This window comes from Mirounga angustirostris, unplaced genomic scaffold, assembly GCF_029215605.1.
Source record: "Mirounga angustirostris isolate CCGP_5_RB_7025 unplaced genomic scaffold, mMirAng1.0.hap1 SCAF_4, whole genome shotgun sequence".
Lineage (NCBI taxonomy): Eukaryota > Metazoa > Chordata > Mammalia > Carnivora > Phocidae > Mirounga > Mirounga angustirostris.
In genome coordinates, this window is record NW_026991712.1 from 185993244 (window position 1) to 186006466 (window position 13223).

Consider the following 13223-nt stretch of genomic DNA (forward strand, 5'->3'; position numbering starts at 1 on the left):
GGGTGGACGGTGCTTTCGAGGACTCAGGGAGGTGATGTGCAGAGAGAGCTGAGGCCAGCCTGGCTGCTGCACGCTCAGCATATGGGAGCCCTGGCTTCCCTCCACCTCTGAGTGGAAGCAGTGCTGGAACCTTGGCCCTCTGGAGAAAGAGGCAGGGATTTTGCTAGAAGGGGCCTCCCAGCTGGTGCCAGGGCCCCCGTGCCTGTCGTGGGAACCCCCAGCCAGTCAGGCCAATGGGTTGTTGGGAAGGCTCATGGCGGGGGGGTCTGAGGGTGGTGTGTGTGTGAATGGTGCCCATGCATGACTGTGCGTGCGCGCGTGCACATCTGTGGCCCTGTGTGTGCACCGAGGCCAGCAGCCTCAGGGGGCAGACTAGCTGCTGAGGCCACTACGGGCGTCTGTCCTTCACCCCCACCCGCAGCTGAGGAAGACTCCTCCACCAAGCACACCCGGTGGTGGGAGAACGTTCCCAACTCGGGCCCACCCTGGCAGCCTGGAGATGGAGACCGACCACAACAGCTGCAGCCTCACAGCGAGGAGGGGCTCCAGATGTGCAGAAACCCCCGCCAAGAGCTTTGGAATCCGTCTCAGGCCCCCGTCCCGGCTGACGGGATTATTTCCTGCCTGGAAGTGGGGGGGAGGGAACACGCCACGTGAGGCCACGGCAGCAACCCCCTCAGCCGCCCCAGCTCCGCCCGTGCCCCGTGCCGACCTCCTGAAGGCGATGGCGGTGCCTGGGCTGGGGGCCACCGGGAGGCCTGCCCTGCGCGTGCAGCACAAAGCCCAGCCCAGGCCAGCCAGACCGTGGTCCGCGAAACCAGAACTGGTTATGGCCGTGCCTGAGCCCTTGGGTTCCCCGAGGGAAGGGGGCACCAGGGCTTCTACGTCCTTCTCAGTCTTGGCTTGGCCACTCATCTGTGCGGCTTTGGGCAAGCCAGGTACCTAAAATCCACTTCCCGGGGCAGCTGGGGGGAGCCCAGGCTAACAAAGCGTTTAACACGAGGTCTCCGGGTTGGCCATTGGAGGCCCATTCCCACCTGTCCCCAGAGCCAGCTGAGCCCAGGGCAGGGGCACTAGTAAAGGCAGTAGTGGGTGAGCTGGGCTGGTGGGGGGGGGGGGTGCTGGGGGCCAAACGCTAGCGGGGCAGCAGTGTGGCCAAAGGCTAGGGATGACTGGATCACAGGTGTTTGCCTTAGAAATGTCACACCTGATAACCAGCCTCCTTGTGCCAGCCTCCCACTGCTGGTGGCCTATTTATAACCAGGGCCCCCTGGTCAGGGAGCTGGCCCGTCCACGGAGGGCTCACTAGGGGTCCTGACTGCCCAGAAGCCACACACACGGAGCGCATGGCCCAAGGCCCCCCATTCACCAGCCCCACTTCATTGTGGAGCCTTTGGATACAAACACCTTTACTTTTGTCTCAGAGGAGACAGCGCGGTGCCCGGCTGTGGAGCAGAGCAGGCAGCACTGGCTGCATTTGGCTGGTCCTGTCGGACGGGTGCCCCCTTCCCCCAGACACTGAGCTGTGCATTCATAGATGCTTCCCAGGTGCATGGGCAGGGCAGGGCCATGCCAACAGCCCAGAGTGACTGGAGGCCTTGTGCCCAGGGTGTGTGGTCACGGGCGTTCTAGAAGAGATAGGAGACAGGCAGGGTCCTGTCCGGGGTCCGCTGCCTGGATGGGAGACCAAGATACCAGCAATCACTCTCTTGTGACTCCAGAGGTCTCCAGAGGCCCCCAGTCGAGGACACTGATAGGATTCCCTCTAGATGTCTACGGGTGGCGGCCTGTGTGCCCGCCAGGAGTGCTAAGGGGGGTAGCTCCTGAGGGGGATCGGGACCAGGAGTTCTGGGTTGTAGGCCCGGCTCTCCCTGCTGCGCTGTCCTGGTTCCAGCTTGAGAACATTTCTGAGCCCTTGGCGGGGACGGGCAAACCACCTGGCAGCCCTGTGGTCTGGTCACCATTCCATGGTGGACCCCGCCCCGGGCCCAGGATAAGTTTGAATCCTTAACTGGCCCAACCTTACCTCTCACTGCCCCAGACCCTTGATCCTGACAAACTCCCCAGTTCCTGGAAGTATCTAATCCTCAGGCTACTCCGCACCCCACCCCTATTGTTCACCTTAGATGTGGCTTCCTCCGGGAAAGCCTCCCTGAGCCCCCACCCCCCCGGCCCTAGGCTCCCGCCGCCCATGCTGGCCCCAGGCCCCCTTGACCTGCCAGCCCGCAGAGCTCTGGGCCTTCCCTTTCCCAGGGGGCTTGGAGGCGACCTCGGGGCAGCGGACCGACCCGAGACGGCAGCGGGGGGCCGCGCTCCCTAGGGGGCTTCAGTTCCGCGGCGGCGGGGAGGCTGGGGAACCATGGACCGACAGATGCACGGACAGACGGACGCGGCTGCAGGCCGCGCCTCCGGGGGCGGGGGCGGGGCGGTCCGAGGGGCGGGGCGGAGGCATGCGCCCTGCTCCGCCCCCAGCCCCCGGCCTCCCGAGCGCAGCCAGCCGAGCGGTGGGAGCCGAGCGCGGCGGCGGCGCGAGGGGAGGGAGGGGCGGCGGGCCGAGCCGAGCCGAGCGGAACGTGCGGGCCCCGGGCGGCGCCGCCAGGATGCCCCGGCCCGCGGGCCGCTCCGCCGCCAGCCACCCCCGCGGCCCCCGGCGGCCCGCGCTCGGCCGGGGAGCGCGTGAGCCGCAGCCAGAGCCGGAGGCGGGAGCAGCGAGCAGGAGCCCCGGGCCCCCCAGTGCAGGGTGAGCGCCGCCGCCCGGGCCCGAGGACGGCGAGGTGGGAAGGACCCCGGGAGGGAGGACCCCCGGCGGGAGGGCCCTGGGCAGGGAGGGGCTGCCTGCGGTCTGTTGCTCTCCGGTCTGTCCGAGGGGCCGCGGGCACCCCCGAGGGCCGCGCACCCCCACCCCCGACTCGGGGACCTCCGGGGTAACTTGCCTGAGGCTGGCCTCTTCCCCGCTCTCTCCCCCGTCCTCCCCGCCTCCGGGTCTGGGAGCGCCGCTTGCAGGGAGCGGGGACAGCCAGTTTAGGGGTACTGGGCCCACCCCTACCCAGAGTAATCCGTTGGGGCGTCCGGCTCCCGGACGCGCCCTCGGGGCTGGGTAGGGCTGGGGGGTCCCGCTGGGGACCGGCAGGCTGGGATGCGCCGGGTCGGGCGGGAGTGTCAAGCACTGAGGAGCGGGGCCCGCGGGATCGGGGGGCGGGCGGGGCGGGCGGGGGGCGTGCCGGAGATGCGGAGGCTCCGCGCCGCGAGCCCCGCCCTGGGCGGCAGCCGGGCCGGGCCTCGCGGGCCGATGGGTGGCAGCGCGGGCGAGGCGCAGCTGGGGGTGGGGACAGCGGGGGCGCAGGCCCACGCGAGCTGGGCGGGTGCAGCTGGAGCCCGCCTGGAGCCCGGGGAATCCTTTCAAGTTCTGGGTTCTCTTCGTTGCGCAATAGAGCCCTGGGGCCGCGAGGCTTCATTGGCCCGGGGCCGTGACGTCACGCCAGGGCCCCGCCCGCAGACCCTGCCGGGGTGGGGGGAGAGGCTTCCGGGCCGGCTGGGTCCCACGCCCGGCACACCTGCAGTCCGCCCAGCGACGTGCTGTCGGGGGAGGGGAGAAAGGAGGGGCTCCGGGATCTGGGGGAGGCAGGAAGCCCCAACCTGAAATGCTGGGGGGACGCTTTGAGTGTATTGCGGAAGAAACTTCCCAGTGGGGAGCGGCGACACCTGGGTGTGGACCGCACTGGCTGGAGCCCAGTCTGGGGTCTGGCCCTCCGCGTCTGCTGCTCCCTTTGGGGAATGAACAGCAGGCGCCTGATCAGCCCGGAGGAAGGGGTCTCGGGGTCCCTGCACCGTTAGCCCCCTCTCACTGTGCATTTGGAGGACTTGGTATTCACCCCGCAGTGGCATTCTTCCCCCATCCCAGCACCACCGCTCTCAGGAGTCCTAGACTCCAAACCCGGCTCTCGCACTTCCTCCCTGTGTGGCTCTGGGTTCTGAGCCTCAGTGTTCCCATCTGCAATGTGGGAACAGCAGGACCCATCCTGCAGGGGTTCAAGGAACAAAAAATGCCTGTTCCTGCTTGGGTTTGAGGCCAGGATTTTGATGTCAGCAAAGTGGGGCTTGGGTCCTGGTTCAGACACTTCATAGCTTGGGCAAATGGTTTAACCTCTCTCTGTCTTTGCTGGACTGTCTTTAAAATGGGGATAATGTCAGTATTGATCACACAACATCTCTGGGGACACTAACTGGGAGTGTGCCCGTTCCCACTGCCTCCTCCCTCTCCAGGCAAGTCACATCCTGCTGCCCACAGACCGAGGGCCTTTGCCTGCAGTGAGACACTGTTAGGCCAGACAGGGGGCAGATCTGGCACCATGAAAGGTTCTGCCAGTTGCCCCCTGTGGCACCTTCCCCACCACCCTGCACCAGTGGTCAACAGGGCCCCAGGTGACAGGGGCCAGACAGAGCCTGTGGGGACTCTGAGGGAAGGCCTCCCAATGGGACAGCCAAGGAGACCCAATGCGGGTGGAAAGAGATGCTGGCCCACCAGGTGCATGCTGAATCCAGCTTCCTGTTTGACAACATACAGGTCACTGGTGTCTGCAGTCTCTGGCCCACAGCAGCACCCACACCCTGCCGGCTCTGGACCCCCCTGGGCTTCCTCACCCCAAAGCTGTGCTATCCCAGGTTCTGCTTCGGGTGGCTGTGTCTACCCACAGGTCTGAGGCTTACCCACACCCCCAAGCTCAGGGTCTTGGCCCTTAAGGGACAGCAGAGCTCAGGGAGCTGGATGGGCTGTAGTACAGACTTGTACTTGGCAAGCATTCGTTGAGGGCTTACCGTGTACTTGGCTCCGTTCCATGGCATAGCTTGTCTACTACTCGCAGCACCTTCCCGGGTGGGTACTATCATGTCCAGCTTACAGATGAGAAAAACAAGGCCCAGCTGAGTCTTTAACTGGCGGGCGGGCGAGAGTCTAGCAGCTCTTTACCCAACCCCATGTGGCCTCTGTATGCTGAGGTCAGAGAGGTTTGCTGGACTCTGCCATGGCTGGTGGAGGGTCCCATGGGGCCGCCCCACCTCCCATACTGGATCTGGGGTGGGGAAGAGGAGGAGGCTCTGTAAGCAGAAGCCTAATGTTTGGGAAGGAATCTCCCTGTCCCCAGAAACCCCCCAACCCCCTAGGAGGCCCTTAAGGAGCACTGGTGTGGTCCAGAATAGACTCCTCCCCTGGGTCAGGGGTCTGGGCAGGCCCGAGGCGGGGGCACAGGGATGAATGAGACTCATCCCTGAGGGATCCTTCTGTATCGGGGTGGGGGGTGGGGTCAGGCCACAGACAGACCCAAAGAACCCTAGACGAGCTAAGAAGCGGCGCCAGGCAGCAGGACCAAGTGGTACTGCTTCACCTGCCCTGAGAGCCAGGGGCCTGCCATGGCCTGTCCATTCCAAGCTGGGTAACGGCCCCTGGGGGATCACATGGCTGTGTCTGGTATCAGTAGGTGCTCGTAAGTGTTGGAGGCAAGAGAATTGCAACCAGTGAGATTAAACGGGCTCTGGAGTAAATAGGGCCGAGTGTGCAGAACACACAGTAGGCCTTCACTTAGCATTGTACTTCTCCCCACGCTGCCTCCTCCGGGCTATGGCCAGAGATACCTGTTGTGGGGCCCCACGTCAGAGGGACCAGCCAGCGCTAGGCACAGGGGCGTGGCTTGGGGCTGCTGGGCTGGGAAGGGGGAGGGAGGGACTTAGAGCCCGGCTCTCTGGCAGGATGGACTGCCTCTGCAACGTGTGCGTTCTGCCCAACGTCCTGTGTCCCTGGCTCGTGGCCATAGGCTATCGGCAGTTCCTCCTTGGGCTCAAGGTCTGGTCCCTCGGCTGTCTACAGGCCCATGCTGTCCCAGGCATCCACAGCATAGCACTGATCGCCTCCCCAGAGCGCCCACTGTGTGCCAGACCTGGACCCACAGCATGATGCAGCTGTCCCAGGAACAAACCCAGATTCCATGCCTTGGCCAGGAGTGGGTGGAAGGGAGGGTGTTTGCACTCACTGGGACCCCTGGCTAGTCCCCTGGTGTGCCAGGGACATGGGCTAGAGGCCCCGGAGAAGAGAGGAGGGCGGAGCAGCCCAGCCCAAGTCAGGACCGCACAGGTCATGGTGCATCAGGGGGCCCCTCCCTCTCCCACTCCCAGGAGGCCCGAGAGCTTTGATGCCCTAGCCAGAGGGACAGTCTCCGAGCACTCCCTGGCTTCTCCCCCACTGCAGATGCTCGCGGTCTCCGGTGTCTCCGAGCCACCACGTGTGAGGGCCTCTGCTCCGAGCCCGGGCCTGGCCCCCGAGGAGGATGTCTCAGCTGCCGGCCAGCTCCCGTCTGCACCATGAGTGATGAGCGGCGGCTGCCCGGCAGTGCGGTGGGCTGGTTGGCGTGTGGAGGCCTCTCCCTGCTGGCCAACGCCTGGGGCATCCTGAGTGTGGGGGCCAAGCAGAAGAGGTGGAAGCCGCTAGAGTTCCTGCTGTGCACGCTGGCGGCCACCCACATGCTCAACGTGGCAGTGCCCATCGCCACGTACGCCGTGGTGCAGCTGCAGCAGCAGCGCCCCGACTACGAGTGGAACGAGGGCCTCTGCAAGGTCTTCGTCTCCACCTTCTACACGCTCACCCTGGCCACCTGCTTCTCCGTCACGTCCCTCTCCTACCACCGCATGTGGATGGTCCGCTGGCCCGTCAACTACCGGTGAGCCCCGGGGCACGCGCACCTCTGCACGTCGGCGTCTGGTGGTCTTAGAGAGGGGGGCGTGTGGGCAGTGGGCACAGAGGCCACCTGGGGTACCCGGTGTGCAGAAACGCCCCCCGTGGTGTGGCGCGGGCACCCCGGAGGCTCAGGAAGGGCTGCTCTGGGCTGCACACCTGCATGTGCAGGGGTGGCCTCAGCGTCCTGTACGGAAATGCGTGGTGGGAGGGATGTGTGACTACACGCATGAGGATCCCCTGTACAAGGGACAGGCCCCACTTTGCTGGCCGTGCCGTGACGATGAGGTACCAGGGGGCCAGGGCAGTTGGGGATCCCTTGCAGGGCCCCAGGGCTCGGGGAAGACCCTGGGAGTGACACCTCGGTCCTGCCCCCACCTCATGCCAGGCTAAGCAACGCCAAGAAGCAGGCGGTGCATACGGTCATGGGCATCTGGATGGTGTCCTTCATCCTGTCCGCCCTGCCTGCCGTCGGCTGGCACGACACGAGTGAGCGCTTCTACACCCACGGCTGCCGCTTCATCGTGGCTGAGATCGGCCTCGGCTTCGGCGTCTGCTTCCTGCTGCTGGTGGGCGGCAGTGTGGCCATGGGTGTGGTCTGCACTGGCATCGCCCTCTTCCAGACCCTGGCTGTGCAGGTGGGGCCGCGGGCCGGCCACCGCGCCTTCACCGTGCCCACCATTGTGGTGGAGGATGCGCAGGGCAAGCGCCGCTCCTCCATCGATGGCTCTGAGCCTGCCAAAACCTCGCTGCAGATCACCGGCCTGGTGGCCACCATCGTCATCATCTATGACTGCCTCATGGGCTTCCCCGTGCTGGTGGGTGAGACTGTCAGCGGGTGGGGGAGCCTGGCCGGGGATGTGGGCTCTGGGACAGCCCTGGGGCTGGGCGTGCTCCAGGCATCAGGTGGTTGAATCCTCCCATCCAGTCCTCGGAGGGAGGGAGGGGGCGGCATTATCATCATCCCCATTTTACAGATTTGGAAACTGAGGTTCAGAGTGACCCACCTAAAGCTAAGGCAGCTGTATTAGGACTTGAGCCCCTGTCAGGGGACTGCGGAGCCCAGGATCTTTGTGGTACACCGTAGGGGACATTCCTCACCAAGGTGAGGCCCATTCGAATCAGAGGGTGTGGCAAGTGAAGTCACATACCCACCTGGCCCAAGAATAAAGTCTGGATTCAGTAGCCATGTGCTTGCACCCACAGGGCTCCAGCCCAACCCCCTGAAAGTTCTGGAGTGGGGTAGGGAGGGGTTTCGGGACAAGGACCAGCCAGAGACCTTGTCCAAGCAGCTGGGCAGGGCTATGTCCCTGGAGTCACTGCAGGACACAGCTCCAGAAGGTGGCAGGTGGGGTGGCAGCCTCAGAGTCGGGGGACACACTCGGGGTGCAGTCCCAGGCACCCTGTGGCCCCGCCCTCAGTGGGCCCGGTAACCCCCCACCTAGGTGCTGCGTTCTGTGTGCAGCCGGGGCCCGCGTCTCCAGCCTGTGTTGATGGAGGGAAGGAGCGTGTATACAACTGCAGAATCAGAAGGGGACGGCCGTGGAGGAAGAGCCTCCCCAGCTTCTCTTCAGGGCATGGAAGGGAGTGCAGTTTATGGAGCCCGCTCCATGCTGCAGGCCTGCTATGGTGTCTGGGATCTTTACCGCACTCTCTGGGGTGTTCTTGGCCCATTTCACAGATGAAGAAACTGAGCCCCAGAGAGGTTCAGCACCTTTCTGAGGGTCACACAGCTCACACAGCAGAACCAGCATGATGGCCCAGTTCTGCTCTGATGGGGGAATAATTAAATGTCACTCTGGGTGGGGGAATGAACTCTCCTGGGACAGGAGTGAGGGTCCCTGGGCAGGGACCCAAAGGTGCCCTGGTTGATTCTCAGAAACTCCTTTGATTCTCCTCTGAGGTCCAAGACCTAGACCCCCCAGGGTAGGGGGAGGGCCAAGGAGGCCACTTGGCCACAGAGGAGTGGGGATGGCAAAAAAGTCCCTGAACTGGGAAGTTTGACACCTGGTTCTCCAAGCCCCAGTCTCCTCTTCCCAAAAAGGGGTTGGTAAACCATGCCCCCGCCTCTCTCCTCGGGCAGTCATGAGGCTGGCATGGGGCAAGGCCCTCTGTGAAGGGCTGTCCATGCACACACGGGGCTGTGGCTGTTCATGTTGGCAGCCGACAGCTCTTGGTGGAGAGGACTTCTGCTCACGCTCTGGCTCTTTCCTGCCCAGGAGCCTATAGCTCTGTCTCCCTCCTCCTCCTCTGGCAGGTGGGAGAAGTGAGGCTGGGGGGCAAGCTGTGTGACAGGGGTCCTGCCAGGTGCCAGGCCGAGCCGTGTGCCCACAGGTGGTGAGCTTCAGCAGCCTTCGGGCGGACGCCTCGGCCCCCTGGATGGCACTGTGTGTGCTGTGGTGCTCGGTGGCCCAGGCCCTCCTGCTGCCCATGTTCCTCTGGGCCTGCGACCGCTACCGCGCCGACCTCAAAGCCGTCTGGGAGAAGTGCGTGGCCCTCATGGCTAACGATGAGGACTCAGACAATGGTGAGGACGGCCTGGGAGCGGCCCCAGGGGAGAGTGGTGCCTGGGTGAGGTCAGCAGGATCACAGGTGACCATGTGCTTCAACCCCCAAGGGACCTAAGTGTCCCAGGCAGGATCTGTGGACCCCAGACTGCATGCGTTCCACAGAGCTTCCACCCTTAGGGCTCCCCGGGGGGCTCCCGTAGACCCAGGTGCCGTCTCACCCCGGCAATAACAGTGTTGCCCTCGGTTGGGGCTTTGCTATGGTCAGACCCTGTGTGTCTTTAGTCCCCCCACCAAAGCTCACCAGGTAGCATCCCATCCCATCCCATAGAGGAGGAACCTGGCTCAGGTGATCTCCACAGTCCCACAGCTAAAAGGTGGCAGGGTCAGGATCTGAACCCAGCCTCCTGCCCTTTGTGTGTCTCTGAGGGTCCCTAGAACTCACTGTCCGGCGCCCTCAGGTTTCCACGGCCCTAAGCTTTTGCCCCACCGTGCAGATACCAGCCTGGAGGGTGGCATGCCCCCGGACCTGGTGCTGGAGCCCTCCCTCGACTACAGCTATGGAGGTGACTTTGTGGCCCTGGACAGGATGGCAAAGTATGAGCTCTCGGCCCTGGAGGGGGGCCTGCCCCAGTTCTACCCGCCGCGGCCCTTGCAGGAGGACAAGATGCAGTACCTGCAGGTAGGGACAGGGCCGGGCTCCAGACGCCGGCAATGCGGGCGGTGGGGAGCATCGGGATCGCCCCAAGGCCTTGCCTCTCTGAGCCCCGCGTCGGTCCCCGTTTTCCAGGAGGGCAGCCCGGGTTAACCCCGCCCGTCCTGACAGGTCCCGCCCACGCGACGCCTCTCCCACGACGACGCGGAAGTGTGGGCCGCCGTCCCGCTGCCCGCCTTCCTGCCGCGCTGGGGCTCGGGCGAGGACCTGGCCGCCCTGGTGCTGCCCGCCGGGCCTGAGCGACGCCGCGGCAGCCTGCTGGCCTGCGCAGAGGTCGCGCCCCCGTTCCGCCCGCGCCGCCGCTCCGCCGACAGCCTGCTGTCGCTGCGCCCCCCGGCCCCCGACGGCGGCCCGCGCCGCGCCCGCGCCGCGCCCCCCGGCAGCCCGCGCCTCCGCCCCGGGCCCGGCGCCCGCTCCGCCTCGGCCTCGCTGCTGCCCGACGCCTTCGCGCTGACCGCCCTAGAGAGCGAGCCGCGGGCCCCGCGGCGCCCGCCAGCCCCGCCGGGGCCCTTGCTCGACTGCGCGCGGCCCGGCGAGGGCGCGGCGCCCCCTGGCGGCGGCGGCGGCGCGCAACGGAGCCCCGGGCCGCGCCCGGCCGTGCGCGCGCCCGCGGGACCCCTGAGGACCGGCCTGAGCGCGTCGTGGGGCGAGCCCGGGGGCCTGCGCGCGGCGGGCGGCGGCGGCGGCGGCAGCACCAGCAGCTTCCTGAGCTCGCCCTCCGGGTCCTCGGGCTACGTCACGCTGCCCTCGGACTCGCTGGGCTCCGCGTCCTAGGGCCTGCCGGCGCCTCCCCATGCGCGCCCCGCGGGCCGGGCCGCCCGCAGGGACCAAAGCACCAAAGATGCCACGCTGACCCAGGCCGGGTGCCGGGCAGCGCCACGCGGGGCCTGCCGACGGCGCCTGGCCCAGTGCCAGCCCTCCCCGCGTGACTGAGCCGTGGGCGTTGCCCGGAGGGGCGGCGGCTGCCCTGGACCGCTGCTGGGGAGCGCATCACGGGGCAGAGCGAGGCTGGGCTCGGGTAAAGGCGGGCTCTGCACGCCCTGATGTGCCTGGGCAGCGGGACTGGGGGGATGGGGGTGGCAGCAAGGAGCCCGGGGCAGGGCCACCACCAGGCGGAACAAAGCCCAGCCCTGCAGAAGCAGGAGCCAGGGGACTGACTGCACCCTGCTTTCCACTTTGCACTGTTAACTGTCTCACCTCAGTGGGGGGCAGGGTACAGAGGGTCTCTAAGCACAGGGGTCTTCAGAGCCCAAACAAGCTCTCTGAGCAGGTGTTCCTGCTGACCAGTTCTGCCTCAGTTTCCCCATCTGTAATGAGCAGGTGACCATATTAACTCTCAGGACTGTTTGGAGAAGTCTCCCGGTCCGCGTGCACCGGCCCCTGCATGGACAGGGTGTGAGAGCGTCTAGGGCCCTCTGTGGGTCCTTTGTGGGGGTCAGTCTTCAGTGTGTGGCCTGCTGTGGCCTCTGCGCCTGAGGCCTCCCACTCTCAGTGCCCCTGGCCCCCACCCGCACCCCGGCTATAAAGCACAACACTTTGCACCATCACCCACCTTGACCACTGTTCGTGTCCCTGCCCTCTTCACTCTCCCCACCGCGCCAGCCACCTCTAGGATTCCCACCATGAAGGTCGTGGGTCCATGATGGGCGAGAACTGAAGCGAAGGGAGAATGGGCTTCCTTATCTTGAGGCCCCTGGGACGGGGGTCCTGGCCTAGAGGTCTCCCGGATTCTGGGTTTAAGGCCTGGTCCCTTCTGAGGGTCCTCCCTCACCCCGGGGTCAGGGCTCTTTGCTCTCTCTCCTGAGCAGAGCCCTTGCTAGCCTAGGCTTCGCCATGGGCCTTGGGGAGGGGCCTGCTGGGTCTTCCGTGGAGAGGCACCCTAGAATTCGGCTAAGCAGAGGCCCGGGAACAGCTGTGATCTTGAGCTGAAAGGACAGGGCCAAATGCAGAGGTGGTCTCGTCCTGGCCCCTGCCTCGGCACAATGGCCCTACACAGGAAAACCTGGAGCAGATCCCAGGGCCTGCACGGAGCCGGCCTGCACTGTGCTCCCTCCTGCTCTGCGGCCGCCCCCAACCTTCCCGCCTGTGGCCAAGCCTATTTCCTCACCCAGCTGACAGGGTGTCAGCCCCAGAAGAGGGCCCTGGGGGGTGGGGGGGGGGAAGGATAGCGGACTGGCTCCATCTCTGCTTCTGAGATCCCCCTAGTTGCTGGCTGGGGGGCAATGGGAGGGATGAGCTGGCCACAGGTGAGCAAGGCAGGAAGCTGCAGTACAGCCTCAGCCATGGGACGCGCCACCTCTGGCCATCAACGCTGTGCCTTCAAGGACCAACCTGTCGTGTGGGGGCAGAGATCTTCAGCTAGCCACTGTGTCGTTCCCCCCACCTCACCCCTCCACCCCCTCACCCCTGCTCAGGCCAGCCCATTTGTCACATTGGGTTTTTACTCTGTGTACTTCGTATCCAATGGCAATATTTGCAGGGAGACATGGTACCCCAAAGTCCCTCCAGTTCTGGTTTTTACAAAAAAGAAAAAAGGAGGGAGGACCCCAAACGGAGGACCCTGGAGCCTGGGGCTCCCTCTCACACTTCATGAGCCCCTAGGCCTCTTTGCTGCATTCATAAGCAGCTTGACCCTGGGCTCACAGGGAGCCCTGTCTTCACATCACCACCCACCCAGAGCCAGGGATCCGTTTGTAGTTTTTTGACAACTGAGCATTTCTCTTCTGTACAGGATACAATAAAAACTTCCTATGATTTGCTCCTGGCATTCCTAGGCTGGTTGCATGGAAACACCTTTCTAGAATAGAGCAGCATTGCTTAGCCAGCTGCCCCCCAACGTCTCTCCTCTGGGTCCGGAATCCCTCCTAGTGCGCCATCCTTTGGGTCGGTGCCCCTTTTCTATGCAACTGCTGCAGCCCCACCCAGCGAGTGAGACTGGCCTGGAGCAGCTGCAGGATGGAGCGTGGGCTGGGCACCAAAGAAGCCCTAGAAAGGCAGCTTACAGCCTCGGCTCCAGGTGTGGCTTCAGGGGCGTGTAGCCCCTATGAGGTTGGCTCAGGAGGGCAGGAAGCGTAGGGCCGAGGCGGGGGGGGGGGGGGGGGGGGGGCGGGGGGTGGTGCCGGACCTACTGTGCGGCTAGCGGGCTCCGGTAAGAATTCGGAGGCCGCGCCCAGGGTCCGCGGCGTAAGGTCGCCACCTAGTGGCTGGCAGAGGGATTAGTGCGGCTGCCCCGGTCCCCCAGTCGCCCCCAACGCAGTAGGAAGCGGAGACCCAAGAGGCC

General features: G+C 65.2%; 1 protein-coding gene across 1 annotated transcript; it reads left to right on the top strand.

The window, feature by feature from the left end:
• Positions 1 to 2460: 2460 nt before the first annotated feature.
• Positions 2461 to 12951, top strand: GPR153 (G protein-coupled receptor 153). Its single transcript, XM_045895528.3, has 6 exons — positions 2461 to 2740; positions 6239 to 6707; positions 7110 to 7539; positions 9056 to 9248; positions 9726 to 9910; positions 10055 to 12951. Exons 2-6 carry the CDS (start codon positions 6352 to 6354, stop codon positions 10715 to 10717), a joined length of 1827 nt encoding a protein of 608 aa, XP_045751484.2. The 5' UTR covers positions 2461 to 2740; positions 6239 to 6351; the 3' UTR covers positions 10718 to 12951.
• Positions 12952 to 13223: the final 272 nt, after the last annotated feature.